Genomic DNA, 23,843 nt, shown 5'->3' with positions numbered 1-23,843 from the left:
GTTGCATTTTTTCTGCGATTAAAATGAGTATTTTTATACTTTCTGCACGGTAAGAAAGACTGGTGCGCGTGTAAGCTCGTGAATTGGGCACCAAGCTTGACGGGGGTCCTGTTGGTGCAGTGTTAGCGGAGACAACCGGCGGTGCGGGAACAGTGGAAAATCTTTTGTTTTGATACGGTCCGCGAAGTATGGTTGTTGGGCGAAAGGATGTTGATGGGCTCCGGGATTGAGTCGACAAACAGCCGCGAAGAGCGGGAGCTGCTGGCGATGTCGCCCCTCTGGACGGCCCGCTACGACTACCAGGCGCAGGGCGACGACGAGCTGTCGCTCCGGGTGGGCCAGATCGTGTACGTGCTGTCCACGGACAGTAGCATCTCGGGCGACGAGGGCTGGTGGACGGGCAAGATCGGCGACCGTGTGGGTATCTTCCCGTCCAACTTTGTGACGAACGAGGAGGACCCGGCCGTGCTGAAGGTGCAACCGGTCGAGATACAGTTCCACGAGCTAACGATCGGCGAGGTGATCGGAGTGGGGGGCTTCAGCAAGGTGCATCGTGCCTTTTGGAACGGGGAAGAGGTCGCCGTGAAAGCGTCACGGCAGGAGGATGACATCGACGTGACGCGAGAGAACGTGCTGCAGGAGGCGAAACTTTTCTGGTCCCTGAAGCACCCGAACATAGTCGCCCTGAAGAGCGTGTGTCTCGATCCGCAGCGACCGTGCTTGGTGATGGAGTTCGCACGCGGAGGCTCGCTCAACAAAATTCTGACCGGACGGAAGATCCCGCCGGATGTGCTGGTGGACTGGGCGATCCAAATCGCGCGCGGCATGAAGTATTTGCACTGCGAGGCTCCGATATCGGTTATACATCGCGATTTGAAAAGCTCCAACGGTAAGTGTGTGAGAGCAGTGGTGGGATCGGTGTGCTTTCTCCAAAACGGAAGGAAGCAGGCACTTTATTTCGCGTTTTTTTTTTTTGCTGCAGTGCTAATCAGCCAGTCAGTCCAAGAAGGGAACCTGCTCAATAAAACCCTCAAAATAACGGACTTTGGGTTAGCGCGGGAAGCTTACCGTACTACTCGTATGTCTGCGGCAGGCACGTTTGCCTGGATGCCACCGGAAGTGATCAAATCGGGAACCTATTCCAAGTGAGTATCTACGCACCTAGGTTCATGGTCCATCAATCAAGACCATCACGTTTGTTTGTTTCTACAGAGCGTCGGACGTGTGGAGCTACGGAGTGTTGCTATGGGAGCTACTAACCGGCGAAACTCCATACAAAGGTTTCGATTCACTGTCCGTCGCCTACGGTGTTGCAGTCAACACACTCGCCCTACCAATTCCAAAAACCTGCCCGGAAGCGTGGGGAAGACTAATGAAATGTAACTATCCTGGCGTAGCTCCCTGCTCCCTTGTGGATCTCATATAATTTGTTTCCCGTCCACCTGGCCGCAGGCTGTTGGGAGATTGACCCCCATCGGAGGCCTTCTTTTAGGTTAATAGAAAAGGACCTGGATATCATCGCACGGTCGGGCTTTGCCCAGACACCGCACGAATCATTCCACACCATGCAGGACGGCTGGAAGAAGGAAATCGCTGAAGTGCTACAGGAATTGCGTAAAAAAGAAAAGGTAAGTCACTGGCGTACCAAGGGGGTTAGCCGAACGTAGAATGCTACACGAGTTTAATATTCGGATCGTCCTGATTCCAGTTTCCCTTGACCCCGATACATCTCCCTTTCTCTCTCACACTCGATAAATGATTAGAGCGTATTAAATGTATTGTTCGTGTACATATCGTCGCTTGCTCTGTTCTTCGTTACCATCGTTTTAACGTTTTCTTTCTTCAATGTGTGCAACCGTTCCTATCGACTCTCTATATCTTTCTCTCTCTCTTTCTCTCTATCATCTCATCGATTGTGGACACGATTCGTACCGACCCCGAACGTTCCGCTGGCTTGGTTGTACTTCTATCATTTATTCACTACCCTTCTGTCGCCCTTTTCCCTTCGCTTAGGCATTTAAATCTTTCGAGGAGGTAAGACAATTCAATGGATTTCAGTATTCAGTGTGAACGTTTGTTCTCGTGCAGATTTAATGGTGTTGATTTTCGCTTGTTACATTTAATTGTTTCTACCTTTATACCAAGTTTTGGCGGTTTTTGGCTGAAGTTAAATTTTTTATTGTGAATGATTTGAAGGCTGTTTAATTCTGACTGCCGTTGCTGGTGTATTATAAAATTCTTTGCCTTTCTGTAGCGAAAACAACTTGCTCCTTACACGATTTCACATTTTCCCCGTATGTTGCCCGTTAGCTAGTTATTTTTTTGTTACTTTTACGTATATTTGTGTTGTTTTTTCCTTTTCTAAAACCGCTTGACTGTGTCCAGCATAGTTTTGGACTGAAGATGTACCAACGCCGTATCTTTTATGGTTGTTTTTCAATCCGTTGTACCCATTCTAGGAATTACGCAGCAAAGAAGAGGAACTGAAACGTGTTTCGCAGGAGCAACGCAGCAAGGAGGAAGATCTTGTGAAACGTGAGCAAGAGCTACACGCCCGTGAAATTGAGCTTCTGGGGCGCGAACTGACGATTCTGATGAATCAAAATACTCCAACGCCGAAGAAACGCAAAGGAAAGTTTAGTAAGAGCAAAATTAAGGTAACCATCACGAGGCACGGGGTTTTTATGTTGATCGCCAAATAGCTACTAATGCTTGCCTGTCTTTGCTTTCCAGCTTATTAAAAAAGAACCGGGACAAATTTCCTTTCCACTTGACTTTCGCCACACGATCACGATACGGCACACGGAAAGCCACCAACGGATGGACACTCCCCCCGGATCGCCAGCCACCCGGCTGCGAACGATAGTGTGTAAGTAGAGTGCTTGAGTGTTCCAACTGAAACCTATCACATTCTTTGCCATTTTGGACACTGGTTCGGTTGTTGCTTCTTGTTTTCTCATCACACCTCAGCTCGGAGTTGTTACATACGAGAGAACACGAAGCGACACTTTGCCAGCATCTCAAGCTTCATTCTTTCCTCGATTGAACCACTTTTCTTGCGCTATCCTGCTTTTAATTCTCTTTCCATCTCTCTCTCCGTATCTCTCGCTCTGGTTTTGTTTGTTACGAGAGATCAGTTCCGTTCACAGTATTGCCTTCGGCAGTATAGTTCCTAATTACAGAGCGCAATCAGTGTTGCCTCTATCAGTAAACCATGAGTAATAGTGGATAGTTTTGATATCAGTTTCACATGCTTAGTTTTTGGGGTCTCTATGCCACGATTTGATTCGTTGTGAATTTTCACCAATGTTCCTTCGCTAACTCACAAGAGACCTCTTGCCTAGATTAGTTTTGTCCATCATTGCGTTTCGTTGCGTATTTACGACGTTTGAAAGTACAACATTGACTCTGTACGAATAACAGTGCATGTCGGAAGAAGCGGCGCGTGATTTAGTTTGCAAACTTGTGATGTTTTAAGTTTTCCGAGTTCACTCTTTACTTTCAAAAACTTGTTTATTTTATATTTAATATTTGTTCATCCACTTTATTGCAAAATTACTGATTTGAGTGAGATAATTTGAAGATTTGATGTACTTTTTCATTTGTTTCTTGCTGTTGCCGTCAAATGATTTAATGATTTATTTGTATGCGATTAGTTGTTTTCTATGACTTCGTAGAAGTAAAAATGAACCGTATTGTGCAAAGTTTTATGTCCTTGTTTTGATTTGAAAACCCAGTTTTTTTAATTTTTTCCAATTTGTCACTGACTGGTTGACTTTTTGTGGTGGTTCTAAGCAATAGTGGCAGCATTGATACGGACGTTCAAAGCAACCATCAAAGGAAAGGATCGGTATAGGCTGCGCGCCCTGCAGTGGTGAACAATTAAAAGTTCTTTTTTCGAGTGAGGCAGTTTCGAATGATTAAACAGAACTGCAGACTGCCTTTGTTTTGACCATCGCTACGATGTCCATTTTACTTTTAACGAACCCAAACAGTGTGTTCGTGCAAAAGCTAATCCAACTAACAGCATTTGCTTGCATACATCGGTACTAACCTTCCGAACTGATTCCACGATGATTGGAAGTTGTTGAACCGTAATGAAACAAAATCTTCATTTCAACCATGTTCGGATGCCGTTCCTGCGCAACGCACAGTTCCGGGCGACGGCATCAAGGGCAAAACCTGGGGCCCCTCGACGCTGCACCAGCGGGAGCGAAGCCACCTGCCGACGATGCGCCCGAACGTTCGACCGCAACAGTTCAGCAAGAGTGCGCCCAATCTGGACAAATCCCGGGCCACCGCATTGTCGGCCGGTTCGTCGCGGCACGAAATTCTAGGTAAAAGTCACGACGACGGTCTCAACACGCTCGAGACCACCTCCAACCGTAACTATGCCCCCAATACAGCCACTACTACCACCACTTCTCCTAGCTACGATCATAATAATAGCAGTAATAATCGTAATGCCCGTAATAATCATAATAAATCGTTCCAACACTATCACCATACCACCTCCGTACCGGTCGGTACTGTCGATAGCGGCGGCGGTGTCTGTCGTAGCGCTAGAAGTAATCTTGTACAAGTCCCCAGTAGTCCTCATCATACGCCCCACAATCACACCCCCGACAGCCCTCGGTGCGGACAGCAGGGTGCGAATGGTTACGGTGCTGAACGGAGTGGCAACAATGATCACAACAGCGGAGGCGATGCGGAGGGAACCGGGGAATGCGGGCAGGATGCGGGTGCCGGATACGATCGCGTGTTCTATCGGGTGATGATGAAAAGTTTGGACAATATTTTCTCGCGCGGCGAGGAAGAGTTTGACCACACCAGCAACTACCGGATGTCGGGATCGCGCTCGACCGACGATCTGCCTACGGCGGCATCGGGAACCGCCTCTAGCTCGGAGGATTCGCCGTACTATTTGCGCGACTCCGATCGCAACCGGTCGATGTTCCGGCGCGAATGTTTCTTGGTGCGGGGGGTTCGCGGGGATTCTACGTCGCACGACGACGGCAGGGGGGAGCCCGGCAGTGCCGATGAAAGTCGCAGCAGCACGCTCAGTACGGTGGAAACACCGAGCGTTGGGCGTTTGCAGGAATCGTTCGGCAATCTGGATCTCGCGAGCGGTAGTTCCGGTGGGCAGTCGGGGAGCGATGACCCGCACGCGTACGGCGGTGCCCTGACGTTGTCGTCGTCACGGAAAAGTTCCGTGGTTACCTTCCGACCGGATGTGGACGTTCGGTGTTCCGATTACGAACCCATCTTCCATCCCATTGCGTTGTTACGTCCGCCGGCGCAAGCGATCGTGCCGTGCACGGACAGCGTGGGGGGCTCCGTGCCGCTACTGTCACTGCCGCCAACGCAGACACTGCCGAACGGGTCGTCCGGAGGGGGATCCTCCGGGATGGCCGATCGCCCATTCGATAGCTTCCGCCATAAGCTCGGTCGGACGAAGGCGAAGGGAAAGTTTAAGCTGACTCGCCTGTTCGGGTTTAAGCGCGACAAACAAAACGCGGCCACCGGTGCTGCGGAGCGGAACCAGAAACCGCGCCGTCTCGTGCAGCATAAAAACAGTATTTATCTCAAGCGGCCGACCATGGCCAACAGCAACGTGGGCGCCGATCAGGACCATCTTTTGCTGATCGACACCGAGGCAAGCGGAGTGGAGCGCGACGAAACACCGTACGGTATGATACGCCGCACCGACAACTACTTGATCGTGCAGAGCAACGAGAAGGGCTGCTTCGATCCGACCGCCTAAGGTTCGTGTGGCCGCGTGTGTTCCGTTTGCTTCCAGTTTTATTGGAATCGCAACGAGCCACATTAAATGTGTTTTTCTTTGCTTCTTTTGCTTGCAATTGTCCTTCCAGATGCTGGAGTTGGTGGATGTTTTGTTCTCTCCAGCACATTGGGTGATGAAAAATATGCCCGTGGAACGTTTATGCCATCCTTTCGAAGTTTATTAAAGAGATTTCTTACATTGGGGCCTTCAATCTGGGGATTTTCTGTGCCTTTATATAACGATGAGCCGAAGAGGGGCATCGTGATGAAGAAACTCGAATACTGGCAGACAAGGGTCACAAACCGTCGATGCTTTTCCAAATAGGTCCAGTATATGACCTTTGTGATACTCATGGATGTTTTGCCAATTTTTTAATCTGCGCATCGTTTAGTTTTTACGCCTTTTAAATAGAATGATTCAATTGTTATATATAGAAGAAGAAAAAAAATAGTCGTACTTTTGATTGCCGCCATTTCACAAGACAGCGCCCGTTTTTATCCAAACGACCAACGATCATTGTTGCTGCCCCGTTCGAACCGTCGTAAGACCACACACATGAGAAAAGGAAACCTCAATCTAACTATTTAATAAAGTCCATTCCTTTTTTCGTAACTAAACCTTTAGACCAATTAGTAGTTTTTAACGCGATAAACAAAAGTGCCACCATTCAAGCTCTGGCGGTCTCAGGACCGTTCTTGGAACGCCATTGAAACATTATAACCATGGTGTTACGGTACTATTACTACTACTACTACTACTACTGCTACTACTGCTACTGCTAGAGGACTTCAGTCGATAAACATATGTCTTTACTGTGTAATACTTAGGTTAGTAGTAGATTAAACTAAATTAACCCGAATCGGTCACAAATATTGTGGACCGATCGGTGGGCCACCTCTGCCCCATCCGGTGTGGGAGAAGGTCGAAAACAGACTAATTTTGCCGTAATCCAGCCCAAACCCAAACTCTCGGTGTGTAGTAGCGATTCTTCTGGTGACGGTTACTGTTGCTCCAAAACCCATTTCAGGTTCCCTAACATTGATTTAGTACAATAACCGAAGCAACAAAATCGAAAGCAGGCGCAAAATGTTAAAAGCGAAATGATGTTGCAACGGTTTTGTTGCAATGAGTTTTGCAACGGTTCAAAGCAAATGTTGCTAGAAAATTCCGTAACCCGTTAGAGGTGCGCAGTGCGAGTCGAAGAAATCGCTCCAACAACCGAGTAGACCGCGTTTCTACTTAACGCCAAGTTGGAACATCGTGTTAGCTCACGATTATCGTGACCCTGAAGTGAAACAGGAACATCCAATAAGCTATCCGTGATCCGTGAAGACACCCTCTTGATACACGCACACCACCTACTCTAGTTCATCAACATCCGTTTCATATTCGATAGGGAAATCGATGTATAAAATCCTTTTCGTTCGTTTTGTGTTCGATCATGATCGTGTGAGTTTTACAATCAAATTGTGAGCTTGAAGTACATTGTATCATCGACATGATTCCTTCCTGTCATTCGACCCGTAGAGTCATCGATATTCCAATAGTTTGGTGTAATCTTCCACTTTTCCACACGGCCCGTTTTAAAAGAAAAGTATAGATTTGTATGATCTTTCGTTTATTGTAGCTATGATTTATGATTATGATTATTATCTTTATTATTATTATTATCATTTCAAAATAAAAGCAATGTTTATTGCATAAGAACGAATGGTCTTTAGTTTCTTTTTTGTTTTCCTTTTGCGTTCGATCCATATGTTCCATAGTTGGCTCTGCACTGTCAGGTACTTTTGGAGTGTTCCGTGTTTTGTGTTAGTCCGTTTGATTTATCGGTTTGCCATTGCCCTGTATTTTGCTGCACTTCCGTTTTTGCGCTTCGTCTTTACCTATTTAGTGGAAACATTATGCTTTATCCAATTTGCTTGTAGTAGTTAACGTGTGGCATGGCCTGGTTGCGAGATAGACAGTCGGGATGCCGTTCATTGCGTTCCTTGCCGTAATTCAACTTTCTAACACCTTCCAAAGAGCGTAAATGGGTCTGATGGATGGAATGGATGGTTTCTAAAATACTACTAGTTGCTTTTGAATTTCAATTTCTTATGTGAAGAAATTTCGCTACTGAATGGTTATGGTAATTTATGTACGTGTTTATGTATTTTGGTTGAATTCGTCTCCAACATTTGGAACGGTTTGAAAATTGGATATTATTCAATCAATCTCTCTTTAGCTTCAATTTTTGATCGAACAATGCTTGGTTTATGCAGTAAATGTAATGTAAATACTGTAACATTTGTTCGAAAGTGTGTGTGCAGTTGGGATCGAGGGAAGTGGCCTCGTCGCATGCCGTTAATATCGTGTGCATTATGTCCCACCGTACGATTCGATTCAGATTACGATACCGACGATGCGTGGTACGCTACGGCTGCTAATCTGGCCAGCGGAGCGGCAGCCGAAGTGTCAACCCTGTCCGCGGATCCACTCTGCTCTAGTCTCAACCGATACGGAACGCTCCCGAGTACCACGGTGCCGATGCCGACCCTATACGCATCCGAAGGGCAGCGGAAGCCCAAACTGTCGATCATCGAACTGGTGCTGTACAATATGGCGTCGATGTTGGCCAGTGTTGCGTCCGGGTACGATGTGCGCGTTTCAAACGTTACGCCACTGCACCCGAAGCTACATCCGGGTCCTTTGCCCCCGTACGGATCTTACTCTCAGCCTGCTAGTCCTTACCACAGCTCCTTACCACCGGCCCTGGAGCCGTACACTCCGATGCATCTGCCCAGCACTCGGCGCCTAGAGGCCGCCCCGTCTACGCAGGTATTGTCACAGTCCGCCGTATTGGGTCCGTGTCAGGAACCGTACGAAGATGAGACGTGTCGAGGTCATGAGGAACGACCACTCGGACACAACACCACACCGCCGTACCACGAGCCGATACGACAACAGATGCGGTTAGTAGCTCAGTGCCGCGCATTTGGCTTCAAGTTAGATGAGTTTCACCACATTTTCCCCAGGAAATCCCTCGCACAATCAACAAGCCCTCGGCAGGAGGAGCGAGCTTTGAAGTATACGGACTCTCCGCAGCACCATCTACCGTCGACGATGTCGACCACGAGTGGTCTGGGGTCGAACTACACTCCATCGGGGCCGAGCTCTTCGTTCAGCGTCGGTGCCGGCACGCAGCCACCGACGCCGTCGCCAAGGCGCAAGTCGAGTGCCACTTCTTTCATGGACTATGGGGAGCTTCCGGAGGAGCGCGAAAGTAGAGCCGGGCTCTACATTCCCGGCGAGTACGATGGTTACATCCAGCACAACCCTATATTCAACACGGGTACGGGTAGGGCCACCGGCAGTTATATTGGTAAGTGTTTGTCGCAAGAACTATATAGCCCACATTGAAAGGCCACATTTGTCACACAAAACGTTGTCCCGATGCAGGTTCCCATTACTTCCCGTATCGGCCTGAGATCAACTTTGCGTTCGAGCGTGAAACGAAATCGTACGGTGGCGAGCCGGTGTATGAGGATCACCACTACGACAGTGCCTCGTACCACGACTACGCCTACGAAGGTCCGAGTGTGACGAGCGGTAGCGCCAGGACGTCGGTGACACGCGTACCACAGATGGGCCTCAGTGCTGCCGGGCATCGTCGGTCGTACTCGAACATCTCCAGCACCATGTACAGTAGTAGCAATATCAATCAAGGGTTTCACATGGACGCCGATGAGATCGGGGCGCGGTTGGTTGACGAGACGGCATACAAATTCGATGATCTCTATCTAGCCGAGACCAGCACGTGTCGGGAAGGTGCGATCGCCAGCTCTGGTGTACCGTCGTCTAGTGTGCCAACGGTACATGAAAGCGGCGTATTTCAATCATCCGAGCGGATGCATCAGTATGAGAACGTTCCGAACTTTTTCCGCCGCCAGTCAAGCCTTCAGGCACATTATCCCAGCTCGACGGGTGGACAGGGTAGACACTTATCTGGCGAGTTCATGGCGGGCATCGATCACGACGATCGCCCGTACACGGTGCTCGGTTTGGAGCACGGTGAGCTGGGAAGCCTCGCTACTAGTCTGAGACCTCAAACGAAGCTGCGGTCGAGTCTCAAAAAGTATAACCATCAGACGCACCATCACCATCACGCAACGACGGGATCGGGATCGGGCTCCCAGACCCGGCACAATGCCGGTAGCGCCGGCAGCACAACGAACTACGGTGGCAGCACGTCGGCTACCAACCCTACGCCACCGGACAGTCTCACCAGTGACGATAGCTCCTATCTGAGCGCAAAAGATAACTCTTCGTCGATCTCGTCGCAGAGCCGGGTGCGCTTTACGCCGGAAATCGTTCTCGACGTGACCTCACCGCTACAGTCTCCAGCCGGCATGATGATGGGCGGTTTGGCGTCACCGTCCGCTTCAGGCTGCATAGTTCCGGTGAAGGATCGGCGCAGTTCCTCGTCCGGCAGCATCATGCTTACCGCTACCCCAGGGTCCGGGGCGTCGTCTACGTCCTTGTCCCGTCGTTCGAATGTGTGCGACACGGAACAATCCTAGCGGTACGTGAAAACCTACATGGTGTAGTGAGCCAGCTCACGATCCTTCGGAATCGGTCGCGGTACAACCAGCGGTTTTGTTTGAGGTTCTAGTTTTAGTTTTGTCCAACGCATCCGGGAGGAGGAAAATAACCCCACAAAGTCACAAAGTATTAAGATGTGGTTTCATCTCGCAACGTAGCAGCGAGTTTCATGCGACGTGCGGTGTGTTTTTGTTTTTCGTTTTATTATTGATAATTGATTGTAAAGAGTTCCCAACATTCCAACGTACTATACATACTGTACATTTCAAAACATACGCTCGACTAGCAACGCACCATTCCTAGCCTAGTTTAGCAGATTCGGATCACACGCGTTCCGGGGGAGTTAACGGGGGGATGCCTATTCCCCGCCTTTGCCACGGAATTTTTTGGCGATTTAACAGCAATTCAACTCTCGTCTACCGACACGTTTCGCTATTGAGTCTCTTATCCACACTAGGGTTACCCATGAAATTGGCTGTGATAACATTGATAATTTGTACAGTAAGTTTTTCGTCATCGAGTAAAATTGGAATCTAGGGTAGACACACGATCGGCCAGACCAGGCCAGGAAAGATCGAGTTGTATTGCGGTATTACGATTTTCAGTTTCATATTTTCCTTCTGTGTTTTTGTTTGTGATCAAGTGTATCGTGTACTAACTGTGCTATGTTTCTCAAGCTGGTTTCAACTGTGCTTTTAAAATTCTTCAACCAGCTTGTCTATACCTAATTCATTTAACGCTTTCGCGCTCTCAGTTATGCTGTGAGCAGGCAATACTTTAAGCGAAAAATAACTATATTTAGCACAAATTATTCACACTTAATAGTAAAACGTAGCAGTCCACATGCAGGTATCTATGGCCTACTGGGTGTCTAAGAAGTAACATCATCGCCACGAAAACCTTCCCGAAAAACCACATGTTAATGGAGCACACTCTTAGAACAGATTCGTTTTGCATGGATTTGCCAAATGGTTCCTTTGAATAGGCTGCGGATCCTGTTCCTACAATAGCCACCGTGTTTGCGAACAACTAGTTGAACGACACGTACACACTGAACTATACTCTTAGGACCCATTATTCCAGTCAATCTAGCCCACTGCAACAGACATTCCAATGCGCATTTATCAGAGCTTACGAAACGGAATATGGACAACTTTTGCCAATAACCTCGAATGATAAGCACAATCGTCAATGCCTGCCAGTGGCGGGGGACTTTCTGGCAAGCCAATTGAAGCAAAGATCCATTTCCGGCAACCAATCACATGGAATTAAACTGAGAAGTGGATTGCGCTTCGAAGCACGGCATTTACCACGACCAATCCGTTATTAAACGTGAGAAAATTTCGGTTCGTTTGCAGTGATCGTATTAAATCTAGTCTTGTAGCTTACCTACACAGTGCCACCTGTGTACCTGTGTTTATTAGGAATTGTAAAGGAATGTATATTTGGGGTCATTATTCAACAAACGAGTCGGTGCACCTGGGTTTGCCAGTTAACGAAAACAGGACCTCTATTCGCCCTCATTGAGCTTCGTTCTCCACAACAACCAACCAACAAGCAGCAAGCAAATAGACGTTCGGTATCTAGCGTTTCAGGTTGCAGTAGTGGAATAGTTGTGTTGCGGCCATTCATGAACCGTATTTCTCTGTACGCATATCCGGCACATCAAGGAGCGTTTTTTGCGAAGCGAAATGGGTGCACGAACCAATATTGTATAAATTGAAACCAATGAATAAAGACGTGCAAAGTATTAAGGGGGTTTACGACTGAGCGAAAGGCAAATAAAAAATAAATAGGACCTATATTCACTAAACACTGGTTTAAATTTGCGGCTGCTGTGCTCGGTAACCATTCCTGAACACCATCGTTTCTCTCTAACTCATCTATTGGCATACTTTAAAAGTTTTTTATTATTGCACATTAAGCTTAACTACCTCAAATTGTCGCAATGTGTAATTCTCAATTCTCGTAAATATCGTGTAGAGTATTAATTTTAAAGGCACATCGTGGAACGTCGATCACAAAACCAGTAACTGGTTAGGTTGTCCGTTGCCGCGGAATGTTACAACTTGTCCAGCTGCCACATGACCGTTACCATGTCGGGCCGCTTGTTGGGATCGTCGGCCGTACAGAGATGGCCTACCATGAGCAGATTGTAGCAGCACCGATCACCGTCCGGATCGTTTGAGACGGCCTTATCCCTAAGCTCCGCCACGAGCATGTTGTCGTGTACTGCCCGTGCTATGTAGTCCTTCAGATGCTTGTCCGTGCGCCGTTCGTCCCAGGCCCTCAGGCCCGTCCCCATTTCGTACAGCACCACCCCGAAGCTGTACGTGTCAACCTTGGTGCTCAGCTCCTTCCGGTCGTAGAACTCCTTGGGAATGTAGGGCCGCGTACCGTAAACCCGCGATACTACCATGGCCGAGTTCTGCTCAGCTCCTTGGCGTGTCAGTCCGAAATCACCGATCCGTGGCTGTTTGTACTCGTTGAGCAGAATGTTTCCCGGTTTAATGTCACCATGAATGAACGGTTTATCGCTGAACGTGTGCAGATACTGGAGACCTCTGGGAAAGGGGAAGCCGTGACATTAGGGTGCAAGCTCGTAAGAACTGCAGAAAGCCGAGAGTGAGCATACTTGGCCGTTCCGCGTGCAATATTCATCCGTTCTTTCCATGTCAGCGGAGAAGGAGGGCGGCGTGCGAAAAGACACTTGTCCAGCGAACCTCCGGGCATGAACTGGTAGACCAGGCATGGTTCTTCTGAAAAATCCGGAATGCATTAGATCACTGTGTCGCTGAAGGGAAACTAATGGTGCCCTTACTGTCGATATTGTATCCATAGAGAGCCACAATATTGTCGTGCCGGCAGGAGTTCAGATATCGCAACTCGTTGAAGCTTTGCTGCAGCTGAATGCGTTCCGCTTCGCTCGTCTTTACTTTGTTGTAGTCGATCTTCTTGATCGCCATGAACGTGTGTTTAAACACCCCTCGGTACACCGTACCAAAGCCACCCTTGCCCAGTATGTTGCGCTCGCTCCAGTTATCCGTGGCGATCGTCAGTTCTTCGTAACTGATCTTCGGAATCAAACTCGTCAAATCAGTCAACTCGTTGGCGAAGGGTGAATTCTCTTTCGATGTCGTCGCCCCGTTACCATTCGCAGGCAGCACGTCCTTAGCGGCAGCACCTTCTGCTACCAAAGCCTGACCGTTCATTGCTGGCTGACCGCCTCGGTTCATCAGTTTAGCATTATTGTTCGCATCTGCTCCACTGAACGTTCCCAACTGTCCTATTGGACCACGGACACCGCCACTGGACTGCTTTATGAGCACGTGGTATCGCGGGTCAACGTACCGTTTGATCAGTTCCATGCAGTCGTACAGCTTTTCGCGCGAGAGCACCACAAACAACTCCGTTATGGTGTGGTTGTAGTTGCCCCACTTTTCCAGCAAATCTTCGGCCGGTGAACGATTGTTGCGCGAGCAGCATCTCTGCACGCCCTGTGGTGAGAATGCAATGTGTGACTAATTGCTGGCGCACAGATGCAGCGGGAATTCCCTCACATTGGGAACTTACGTCTAACACTTCGGTCGTGAAGCTCATCTGTTTGGTGCCAAGGTCGTACCACTTGTTGTTGGGATCCAGCAGAGCAGCCAGCCTTTTGCGAGTCATTCGTGGAATATCGTAGATGTAGACAAAATTAGATAAATTCGGTCCACCTACCGAGCCACTCGCAACGGGCATTCCGCCCGCTACTGTCTGTTCGAAAGGCATTTTGGTTGAGGTTTGTGGTGGTCACTGTTTACTTCATCCGTTCGGTTAAAAACGTAAAACTAAGACTCCTTGTAAGATAGCAAATTTGTGAACTAATATAGTCAATTCAACTTTGAAAGAACAGAACAGGTTTTCCGAACAACAACACGGACATGTTTACGTACGCAATGGAATGTTTGGAAATTCCGCCTCGGATTATGCTTCGCTTTGACGTATGAGCTCAGCGCAGTGTACACGCGAATGTTCAAAACTGTGCGACATCCAAACAAATAAATGAATATAAACCAAATAATTAATGGCTTAATGGATTATAGGATGAAATTAAACGTTCATTGCTAGAACAAACATTTTACTATTACATATCGCACTTCCATTCCGCACAACGAAAGTATCTGGGCACTAGTCAGATTAACCCAAAAGTGTTCCACCTTTAGCGTCCATCGGAACATTGTTTACTTGGATCTTGTCAAATCACCTTTTGCGGGAAAATAACTGTCAAGCATTTGAAAACAAAACAACATAGGCTGCAGGACGTCGAAATGTGGCCCTTAATTATCTGATTTATAGCAATAAAACGCACTCACAAGGATCGAAATGTCTAAGAAAGGTTCCGCATCAGACCCGTTGAAGCAGATGAGCTTGAAAAGTTTCATTTCGAAGAAGGAAAAACCTGATACCAAATCGGCCAAGTAAGTGATTTGCGATCGGTTCTTGGTCGACTTCTTAATACAACAAATGCTTTCTCAGAACAATGGAAGCGGAGCCTCAAATATCATCAACCACCTGCAGCCAACCAACCACATCCTCGCCAAGCATATTCAAACTAAAAGCTCCCGTATTGGTGAGTGTGGTCACCCTTTTGTGTTCGCTTCTATTGCATCCTCGTCTTTTTGCAGAGAGCCACATCGTCGGTTGTTGATTTGGTGCACGAACCGAGTAGTCCTTTCAAAGTACACGGCGAACGAAAACGCCTTTCGCCGAGAAAAATCTTCACCGATCACGATGATCGATCCAGCGGGCTCGATGAGTTCGATTTGATGGTGCAGAATCGCAAAGGCGTTCCTCCGAAATCGGTTGACCCGATCGAGCTCGATCTACTGGAAGATTCCGCGTACACCAAGGCAACAAAAAAATTGCAAGAAAACCTAAACAAGCTCATCAGTGAACCCAGTCCGGTGAAGGTGTTAAAGTTTGAGTGCAAGCAGCCGACATCGGCCCGAATTTCGCTGGATAAGTGCCGGGAGGACACTTTCGGTTGCTCGTTTGATGACGCTGCAGATGAGGATGATTTTTTCGAGCGTAAAAAGAAAACGCATGCCTCCACTTCGACACCACTTGGCGGAGTTTCCATTTCCACGCCCTCCGCAGGCACACCGCAACCTAAGGCTGATGGTCTAACGTCGATCTTGAAACCATCTAAACTAGTGACCGAAAGTGGTCAACGCAAGCAAAACAATTCCTCCGAGTTGAACCGTTTGTTGAGTCCCTCGAAGAAGACAGTTGCTATACGTTTCGATGAGGGCCTACAGTCATACTTGGACGACGTGATCGGCAGCGCTGGGTTTAACTCGAAAAGCTTGCACGAGCGAGATATTCGTAAAAATGGAGAATTCCTGGCCGGTAAAAGGCTTGCACTGTTGGAGAGGTTTTACGATCTTCTCACCCAGCTTCCAACGGAATGTCTGCAGCGAATCGATAGTGGATTTAATGTCGAGTGTTACGAACGCCTAAAGTCGACAATTGACAGCGTGCGTGGAAAGATCAGGGTGAACGATCGCGTGCTGGATAGAATGCGAAGTCTGAGCAAAAGCAAATCGAAAGAGTCGAACTCAACAATTGTTGCGGAAGAATCGCCCGCCAAAAGCATCGATAGACATCGACCGGCTGCCAAGATACCGATCGTTTACGATTTTCCTTTCGGAGCAGATGACATTTTCTTCGATGGTAGCGATGTCGTCGAAAGCACGTTGCCGGAAAGAAACGGTTGGGAAAAGGCCCGTGAATCGTCATCGACCGCGCCATTTGTTCCCCTACCCAGTAGCCTTCCGAAGACGCTACAGTCAAAAGAACCCACTGCTCCACTCAGTGCCAGCACCAATCCGTCCTCCGCAGGGCCACCAAAACCAACGGGGAGCGCATTTGTGTTCAAGAAACCGATGACAGGTACGCTATTGAACGCTACGGCAGACTTTTCAGCGGATGTTTCGAAACATGATCGTTCGAAGTGTTCGGTCTCGTACGGTGTTGACGTCGACGATGACGATGATCTTGTGAACGATGACGACATACTCAAGAGCCTGCACGAGGCAGAGCTAATCGATCGGGGAAAATCGGGAGCTCACGTCGATCTAACCACGGTCGATCTCGTAACACCGGAAACATCGTTAAGGCGGCCCGATCCACCGAGAATAACTTTTCCAGCGGAATCGATTCCCAGTGCCCCGGCCACCGCACGTAATACTCAGTTTATCGAGGAAATTAATACGCAGCTCGACGACGACGGTTGGCAGCTTTACGATGCTTCGATGTTCGACGAGTCCTTGGAGGAACCTGTGAGCAGTGCGAACGTACCAACCGCATCGATCGTTCCTGCTAGCGGGACCGACATAGGTCGATTTCACGAGGGCGTCCGTAATGACGGTATAACGGGCGAGTTTGACGGGATGTCCTATCCCCATTCGTCCCGCCTGCAAATGGTGTTTAAAGAAACGTTCGGTTTGCGAACGTTCCGACCGAATCAGCTGCAGGTGATCAATGCCACGCTGCTCGGGAAGGATTGCTTCGTGCTGATGCCGACCGGCGGTGGCAAATCGCTCTGCTACCAGCTTCCGGCACTGCTCACCATCGGCGTCACCGTTGTGGTGAGCCCGTTGAAGTCACTCATTCTCGATCAAGTGCAGAAGCTCAACACACTCGACATACCGGCGAGCAGCTTGTCGGGTGAATCAAATCTCGCCGACATACAGCGTATTTACGACGATTTGTACAGTAGCTGCCCGGTACTGAAGCTACTCTACGTGACACCGGAGAAAATTAGCTCGTCGGCTAAATTTCAGAACCTGTTGACCGCTCTCTTTCGCCGGGGCCAGCTTGGGCGGATAGTGATCGATGAGGCGCACTGCGTATCTGCCTGGGGCCACGATTTTCGGCCCGATTACAAGCGACTGCACATGATGCGCCAAGAGTTTCCCACTGTGCCGATCATCGCCTTGACGGCCACGGCCAATCCGCGAGTGCGGATGGATGTGATCACGCAGCTGAAGCTGGCGACCGATACGCGCTGGTTTTTGAGTAGCTTCAATCGACCGAACCTCCTGTATCGCGTGCTCCCGAAAAAGGGTTCCTCGACAAAGGGCGAAATGATTGAGCTGATCAAGAAAAAGTTCCCCCGCGACACTGGAATCGTGTATTGCCTGTCGAAGAAGGAGTGCGATCAGCTGGCGATGGATTTTCGGAAAGCGGGCATCAAGGCGAAAAGTTACCACGCGGGGCTGAGCGATACGGTGCGGGATGCCACGCAGCGTGAGTGGATCGGTGATCGCATAAAGGTTGTTTGCGCGACGATCGCATTCGGTATGGGTATCGATAAGCCGGACGTTAGGTACGTGTTGCACTACTGCATGCCGAAGTCGATCGAGGGTTACTATCAGGAGTCGGGACGGGCTGGGCGGGACGGAGAGATTGCCACCTGCATCCTGTACTATAACTACTCGGACATGCAGCGCTATCGGAAGATGATGGACAGTGAGTATTTCTTTTTCCAATTTTTTTTTTGGTTCCCGCTAGTTCCCGGTTACAATCCGTTTTCTTTGCAGATGATACAACCATTTCGTTCGAGGCGAAACAGATTCATATGAACAATCTTCAGCGCATGGTAAACTACTGCGAGAACGTGACGGACTGCCGGCGGACGCAGCAGCTCGAGTATTTTGCGGAGTACTTTACCAGCGAGCAGTGCCTGGCGAACAGAGCCACGGCATGCGACAACTGCTTGATGCACGGCGAATACCGTACACTGGATGTGACGGATGACTGCATTATGGTGGCGAAAGCGGTCCGCGATATCTGCGGTGGCAACAATCGTTTCACGCTGCTCCATCTGGTGGAGGTGCTGAAGGGAAGCGAAAACAAGAAGGTGCTAGAAAAACGCCACGACCGCACGCCGTACCATGGGAAGCTGAAGTCGTGGGAACGCTGCGACATCCAGCGTCTGCTGCGCAAACTGGTTCTCGAGGACTACCTCAAGGAGGACCTAATATTTAGCAACGATATCCCTCAGGCGTACCTACGCATCGGGAGCAAGATCGAGAAGCTGGTCACGCGCCGAGTACGAATCGATTTCTCCATCAAACAGAAACAGCTGGCCAAGAGGGGCAAGGCCGTGGTGGCGGCGACACCGTCCTCATCGACGATCGGCACCCTGTTCGCGGGCAAGGTGAAGGATTTGCAGACGCGCTGCTACAACGATCTGCTCGAGGTGTGCCGCACGATCGCGCTACAGCGGGACGTTACGCTGGCTTCGATCATGAACATACAGGCTCTGAAAACGATGTCCGAGAAGCTGCCCGAGACGGCCACGGAAATGCTCGCCCTACCGCACGTCACGAAGGCCAACTACGAAAAGTACGGCAAACAGTTGCTGGATATTACGCAAAACTATGCGGCCGAGAAGCTGTGCATGGAGATGGACGCGCAGGATAAAGCGAACGGTGACCTCGACGAGGGAGATGAGAGCGATGCGAGCGACGACGATTGTTTTGTAACGGGCGGCGCGGATTGGGCTTCATTAGCACAGGCAGCTTCACAAGACAATGGTGGTGGTGGTGGTGGTGGTCGGCGGGGATACAAGCGCCAACGTAGCTGGGGCACGGGTGGCGGCGCTGCTGGAGGGCGAACAAAACGCGTTCGCCGTGGAACGGGTCGACGAAAAGCACCGGCCAAAAGTAGGGCACCGTCGGCAACCCAACGACAAGGTTCAACGACTCCGGTTCGTGGTAAGGGGCGCGGTCGTGGCCGCGGCGGCGGAGGAACCAGTGCCAGTTCGAGGAGCGAAGCCGGTGGAGGGTTCGGATTACTGCCAATGCCTGGAGGTTACTGAAGGGCGAGCTTCCGGACATTCGTCTTGCGTACATTCTATTTGTTGGTTAATACACCTGAAACGTGGAGTCCATTTGTGTACAATATTTCTTGTTTTATTTCGTGTCAGTTTGAATGGCATTTCAGAGGCCCTATAAATACATCGTTATGTTTTACGTGTATCGTAATGTAGTTTACAACATGTACAAGATGGCAACGGTTTCTCCAAGAAAATTTAAAACTAGTTACTGTACAACAGGCACTAGGCGCACTAAATGCTACGACACAGAACTAAAACATCCTTAACCCATTCCCCGACAACATCGGAACCCATTTAACGGGAACACACGCTCGGTACACCGCCACCTACGTCAAGTCCTCGTTTATCTCGATCATTTCATCAATCGGTTGAAACGGGCCGCGTGTATTTTCTTTTTAACGTGCAAATGGCCGCTATGTGGACATGACGAACTGTCTGAAGGTAGTGTAACGGTCTGCACAAAGCACCTTACTCACATCTCACCAAGATGCGGCTGGAGTTTTGTGGAAACCGGGCGGTCACATATCCTTCGGAGTTGTGCCCATCGACCACAGGACGGGTTGATCGTTTACAACCCTCACCCGCTCACTAGAGTACGTGTTGGATGTGCTGACGAGCGAGCCAAACTGCATCGTCCAGTGGTCCAGGTTCCACTTGAGGCCCTCCGTGGTACAGCAACAGCTGTGACCGATCGGTACTAGTGAGCACCAAATTTTGTCGCTAACCAACCGTGGCGGAATGTCGATCGTGTGTTCGCCCGGGTGCAGTAGCCAAGATAGTGAGTTGCTGGACCGCAGAAAGACCGGTACTGCGGGCAGAATGGTTTGTGCTAGGAACAGGGTGTTGATGTTGGCCATAATTTGGTCGAGACGACCGGAAGATTCACATAGTGCCAGCACGCGCGTTATTTCTCCGTCGACAGGGCCGTGCGATTGAAGTACTTTGAGAGATTTCGTGAAATCGGTTGCGTTCTGATCCGGTGTGGCTATTATCTGCAGAAATAACATCGGTCTGAGAGGGTTAACGGTTTCAAGTGTCATCGGTTAGATCGTGTTTTGCTTACCTTGCATTTAAGTTGTTTCACGTAAGTCATGGCCTCCTGATTGCATGAATCGAAATCACCAGTGACTAGATCTGGCGGTTTAAGTTTGTGCACACCGTTGATGGTATCCTTCACGAAGTCAACCCAACGGTTCGTTCCTCCGTCCACTGCGATGCGTACTCGGGCTACAAAAAAAGTGCGCAATTACATCGCTTCTTTGAAGTTTAGGAAAACAGGTTGCAACTGAGTTCTACTCACCACCATTCCAGAGGGTCGTAAAGTAGTGCTTGTCCAACAGAATCGGTCGGTTTAACAGCACAACCGCAAGGTCATCGAATACTCCTTGGCCATCGATCAGACTACTAGGGGTCCAGTGGCATGCTGCCACAGGACTGCCCCCGTGTGATACCTGCGAAAGCAGAGATTTGATCCAGTTCATCGCATCACGCTTCGAGGATTGCCGTCTATCGATTGATTGTGCCACGTTGTTCTGGGCAACCCCAACGTACGGTGGCAAGGTGAATAAGCAAAAAAAATGACCGCCTACTTACGTCATCGGCTGTATGCATGTCTAGATTGTAACCCTTTTTAACCTCTACGTAAGATGAAGTGTTAACAATTATTGACACACAACCGGGCAACCTCGGTTGCCCCTCGTACAGGCGCGAACTTGTTGGCGGTGAAAGTGAACTGAATGTTTATTATTTACACATTCAAACACCTTCTACCTCCGCCGGCGCCACCGCCCCCAAGAACGTTTCGTTTCTTGCGCAATTGTTGACACCTTTCTTGAACGCCGGCAAAACGCCTCGGATGTCATCGGAGTTTTCAGACCCCGATCGAAAACTTTTGTCCTGGTTGCTGAGCATCGGGTTAGACTTGCGGCATCTTAGTGAAATTTCGATAATTTTAGTTGATGTACTTTGATCATAGTTGATAGCTTTACTTTATTGTTCATACTTTGAAGCGTACGAATGGGCAGAATAAAATGCAAATGCAATGACGAATCCGTAGGGCTTAGGGCTTGCAGCGTTCCAAAAACCGCGGGTACAAACACACTTCACGAATGTGGTAGCGGTTGAGCAGCCAGCACAGGAATCGCTCCAGTCCCAGCCCGTAGCCTCCGTGGGGCTGCGTGCCATATACGCGCTGATCTAAGTACCAATAGTACGGCTTCGGGTCGATCCCCTCTCTCTTATAACCGTCCATCAGTTCGTCGTATTTGTGGGACCTCATCGAACCACCGACAATCTCGCCGACGTTCGGAAGCAGTACATCCACACTCTCCGTTAGCCTCTGATCATCGTCACACTTGGACATGTAGAACGATTTGATTTCCGCAGGAAACCGGCACAGCATGATCGGTTCGTTGATCGTGTCGGTCATCTTGCGTTCGGGCGCTTCCGGAATGTCCTCACCGAACTCGTAGAAGCTTCCGTCCTCCTTGGTGACGTTGTTCTCCTTCAGCCAGACGATCGCATCGGCGTAGTTCATTCGCCGGAACGGCCGTTTCGGTGGCACAAAACCCGGATTCAACTCTTGCACCATATAGCCCCACGGAGATTTCAGCACCCGATCGACGACATCGACGACGAGATCCTCTAACCGTTCCAGCAGCTCTTCGAACGTGATGAACGGACACTCGCCCTCGATGTGGCTGTACTCGGCAAGATGGCGCCGGGTCCGGCTCTGCTCAGCACGATAACTTTGTGCCACACAAAACACATCCCCCAGAGCGGGAAGACATGTCTCGAGATACAGTTGGGAGCTTTGCGTGAGATAGGCTTCCTCGCTGAAAACGTACACAAACTATCGTAGTAAGCTGTTTTTTTTCTTAACGCCATATTCTTACCCAAAGTAATCGAGCTTGAAGAGCGTCGCACCACCTTCGACCTGGGTTTGCACAAGCGTCGGTGGCGTAACCTCCGTGTATCCACGGTCGAAGTAATGCGCCCGGAACGCTTGCATCACCACATCGCGCATCTTCAGGATCTTCGAAGTGTTCTCTCCGCGGATCATAATGTGCCGGTTGTCGAGCTGTACATCCGGGTGAGCCTCCTCGTTGAGAATGGCGTCTGCGCCACCGGCCGGCGCTAGTCCAATCAGCTCCCAGTAGTCGACATGCAGTTCATGGCCACCGGGAGCCGTCTTTCCGGCCGGCACTTCCTTGAGTGTGCCAAACAGCTGTACCGACGATTCCGTCGACAGTACGAGCGCGTTGTACGTCTGGCAGAGTGTGTCCGTGAGGACGCACTGCAGAAATCCGGTACCATCGCGCAGCGTCACAAACATGAGGCCCTTACCCTGGCGCCGCAATCGATGGATCCAACCGTACAGCCGAACGCGCATGTTACGGTTAGCGGAACCGTGTACGATCTTGATCGATTTCGCGGCCGCCCATGATGGGTCCTCCGCAATGGTGACCTTTTTCGCTTCATCCAGGTTTTGCTCCCGGTTTTTAGCCTTTTCCTCCTCCTCTCGCTTCTGCTTGTCGCCCTTCGAGCACTCGCGAGCCCAAAACTTTTGCACCTTCTTCAGCTGCGTCTTGGAGGCCACCTCGTACGGTGAGGCCGCCTTCTCGTCCTTCGCGTCAACGTAGATCGTCGGAAACGGTTCCTTGCCGGCGTGCTTCATCGCCTGAAGGATCGTTTTGAACGGTTCCTCCGCCGTCCCCTTGCCCGTCTCATCGCTGCCCCTTTTCTCCGAAGTGTATAGCTCACCTGCAAGAGACATGATTGTGAAACGTGAAACGATGACATCAGTTTGGTCTGCGGAATGATGCAGTTCAGTTCTCTGCATTGCATCAGCATTGTGTGGTGTGCACTCGACGTGAATGCTTCTCGGGGAAAATGTCAAAGGTTTTCATTGCACAAGGAAACCGTAACCTCAACTTGGGTGCATTGAAGAAGGCTTTGCGAATGAAACAAACCGAAAGAAAACTAACTTAAACTTAAAACACTCACTTAATGTTAGGTTCTCCATGGTTATGGTGAACAGTTGTAACACTTTTCAGTCTGCTGCCGTATAAAATGTGGCCCTTTAAAGCGATCGGTGGCCGATTTTGCCAAAAACTGACTGCGTGCTTTTGCCGTCGTGTTGTGGTTTAAGGGAACTTGGGGGACGTATGGGCTTTTCTCAATTGGTTTATACCACGGAGTTGTGGAGTTCGTTTGTCACACAGCAACTCTTTAGAGATAAATGATGCCAAAGGTAGAATTTGGAGAATGTACGTATATTCTTTGTTGCTTGTAAGCTTTATAATTGCCCGTTTTTATTGTTTAAGCTACATTTATGGACTTAATTCCATACGAATGCGGAAGAAATGGAACTTGCAAGTTCTTCACCGGTCGAAATTCTTTTTTCCCCTCCCGAACAGCTGATTGTTGACTGTCTGACAGTGGGTTGCTGTCAAAACCGGAACGACGCATTCTTCTGTGTTATTTTTCCATACACACCTACCGTGGCCGTGTACCCCTATCCGACGATCGTTGCGTGTGTTGCGAAAATTAGCAGCAAATAGGTCCCCACGGAAAGCTTTTTACATG

At 49.4% G+C, this 23,843-nt stretch overlaps 5 protein-coding genes across 6 annotated transcripts; 2 read left to right on the top strand and 3 right to left on the bottom strand.

Annotated features, from left to right (window-relative positions):
- Positions 1-207: 207 nt before the first annotated feature.
- On the top strand, positions 208-10,347 carry LOC128271972 (mitogen-activated protein kinase kinase kinase 11-like). Its single transcript, XM_053009672.1, has 11 exons — positions 208-889; positions 983-1,145; positions 1,213-1,379; positions 1,453-1,628; positions 2,014-2,034; positions 2,460-2,657; positions 2,734-2,869; positions 4,155-4,337; positions 8,175-8,739; positions 8,803-9,149; positions 9,227-10,347. The coding sequence occupies exons 1-11, from the start codon at positions 208-210 to the stop codon at positions 10,345-10,347; spliced, it is 3,759 nt and encodes a 1,252-aa protein (XP_052865632.1).
- A 1,476-nt stretch (positions 10,348-11,823) lies between these two features.
- LOC128272089 (serine/threonine-protein kinase pelle-like) lies at positions 11,824-14,263 on the bottom strand. 2 transcript variants are annotated; one of them, XM_053009821.1, is made up of 4 exons: positions 13,943-14,263; positions 13,191-13,866; positions 13,005-13,128; positions 11,824-12,933 (listed from the first exon to the last, which is right to left on the bottom strand). In XM_053009821.1, the coding sequence occupies exons 1-4, from the start codon at positions 14,138-14,140 to the stop codon at positions 12,432-12,434; spliced, it is 1,500 nt and encodes a 499-aa protein (XP_052865781.1). In that variant the 5' UTR covers positions 14,141-14,263; the 3' UTR covers positions 11,824-12,431. The 2 variants fall into 2 exon arrangements, with proteins under 2 accessions (XP_052865781.1, XP_052865782.1); XM_053009822.1 differs by having other exon boundaries at positions 13,005-13,125.
- Positions 14,264-14,734: 471 nt separating this feature from the next.
- On the top strand, positions 14,735-19,238 carry LOC128273519 (recQ-like DNA helicase Blm). Its single transcript, XM_053011500.1, has 4 exons — positions 14,735-14,829; positions 14,888-14,981; positions 15,037-17,884; positions 17,956-19,238. The coding sequence occupies exons 1-4, from the start codon at positions 14,735-14,737 to the stop codon at positions 19,236-19,238; spliced, it is 4,320 nt and encodes a 1,439-aa protein (XP_052867460.1).
- Positions 19,239-19,500: 262 nt separating this feature from the next.
- On the bottom strand, positions 19,501-20,867 carry LOC128270140 (thiamin pyrophosphokinase 1). The gene is made up of 4 exons (XM_053007544.1): positions 20,850-20,867; positions 20,557-20,788; positions 20,320-20,483; positions 19,501-20,248 (listed from the first exon to the last, which is right to left on the bottom strand). The coding sequence occupies exons 1-4, from the start codon at positions 20,865-20,867 to the stop codon at positions 19,775-19,777; spliced, it is 888 nt and encodes a 295-aa protein (XP_052863504.1). The 3' UTR covers positions 19,501-19,774.
- Positions 20,868-21,239: 372 nt separating this feature from the next.
- On the bottom strand, positions 21,240-23,356 carry LOC128275688 (asparagine--tRNA ligase, cytoplasmic). The gene is made up of 3 exons (XM_053014276.1): positions 23,262-23,356; positions 22,151-23,018; positions 21,240-22,090 (listed from the first exon to the last, which is right to left on the bottom strand). Exons 1-3 carry the CDS (start codon positions 23,278-23,280, stop codon positions 21,316-21,318), a joined length of 1,662 nt encoding a protein of 553 aa, XP_052870236.1. The 5' UTR covers positions 23,281-23,356; the 3' UTR covers positions 21,240-21,315.
- Between the last annotated feature and the right edge of the window lie 487 nt (positions 23,357-23,843).

This window comes from Anopheles cruzii, chromosome 3 (assembly GCF_943734635.1).
Source record: "Anopheles cruzii chromosome 3, idAnoCruzAS_RS32_06, whole genome shotgun sequence".
Taxonomy (NCBI): Eukaryota; Metazoa; Arthropoda; class Insecta; order Diptera; family Culicidae; genus Anopheles; species Anopheles cruzii.
This window is presented reverse-complemented; position numbering and strand designations above follow the sequence as displayed.

Coding starts and splice junctions, on each gene's coding strand:
- LOC128273519 (XM_053011500.1), top strand. CDS start 14,735: ATGTCTAAGAAAGGTTCCGCATCAGACCCGTTGAAGCAGATGAGCTTG. Junction 14,830..14,887: donor CCTGATACCAAATCGGCCAA/GTAAGTGATTTG, acceptor ATGCTTTCTCAG/AACAATGGAAGCGGAGCCTC. Junction 17,885..17,955: donor CTATCGGAAGATGATGGACA/GTGAGTATTTCT, acceptor TTTTCTTTGCAG/ATGATACAACCATTTCGTTC.
- LOC128272089 (XM_053009821.1), bottom strand. CDS start 14,140: ATGCCTTTCGAACAGACAGTAGCGGGCGGAATGCCCGTTGCGAGTGGC. Junction 13,867..13,942: donor TCACGACCGAAGTGTTAGAC/GTAAGTTCCCAA, acceptor TTCTCACCACAG/GGCGTGCAGAGATGCTGCTC. Junction 12,934..13,004: donor ATTGCACGCGGAACGGCCAA/GTATGCTCACTC, acceptor CCCCTTTCCCAG/AGGTCTCCAGTATCTGCACA.
- LOC128271972 (XM_053009672.1), top strand. CDS start 208: ATGTTGATGGGCTCCGGGATTGAGTCGACAAACAGCCGCGAAGAGCGG. Junction 890..982: donor CGATTTGAAAAGCTCCAACG/GTAAGTGTGTGA, acceptor TTTTTGCTGCAG/TGCTAATCAGCCAGTCAGTC. Junction 2,870..4,154: donor CCGGCTGCGAACGATAGTGT/GTAAGTAGAGTG, acceptor CGCAACGCACAG/TTCCGGGCGACGGCATCAAG.
- LOC128270140 (XM_053007544.1), bottom strand. Junction 20,484..20,556: donor TACGACCCTCTGGAATGGTG/GTGAGTAGAACT, acceptor CTTTTTTTGTAG/CCCGAGTACGCATCGCAGTG. Junction 20,249..20,319: donor TGAAACAACTTAAATGCAAG/GTAAGCAAAACA, acceptor TTATTTCTGCAG/ATAATAGCCACACCGGATCA.
- LOC128275688 (XM_053014276.1), bottom strand. Junction 22,091..22,150: donor TTCAAGCTCGATTACTTTGG/GTAAGAATATGG, acceptor GTACGTTTTCAG/CGAGGAAGCCTATCTCACGC.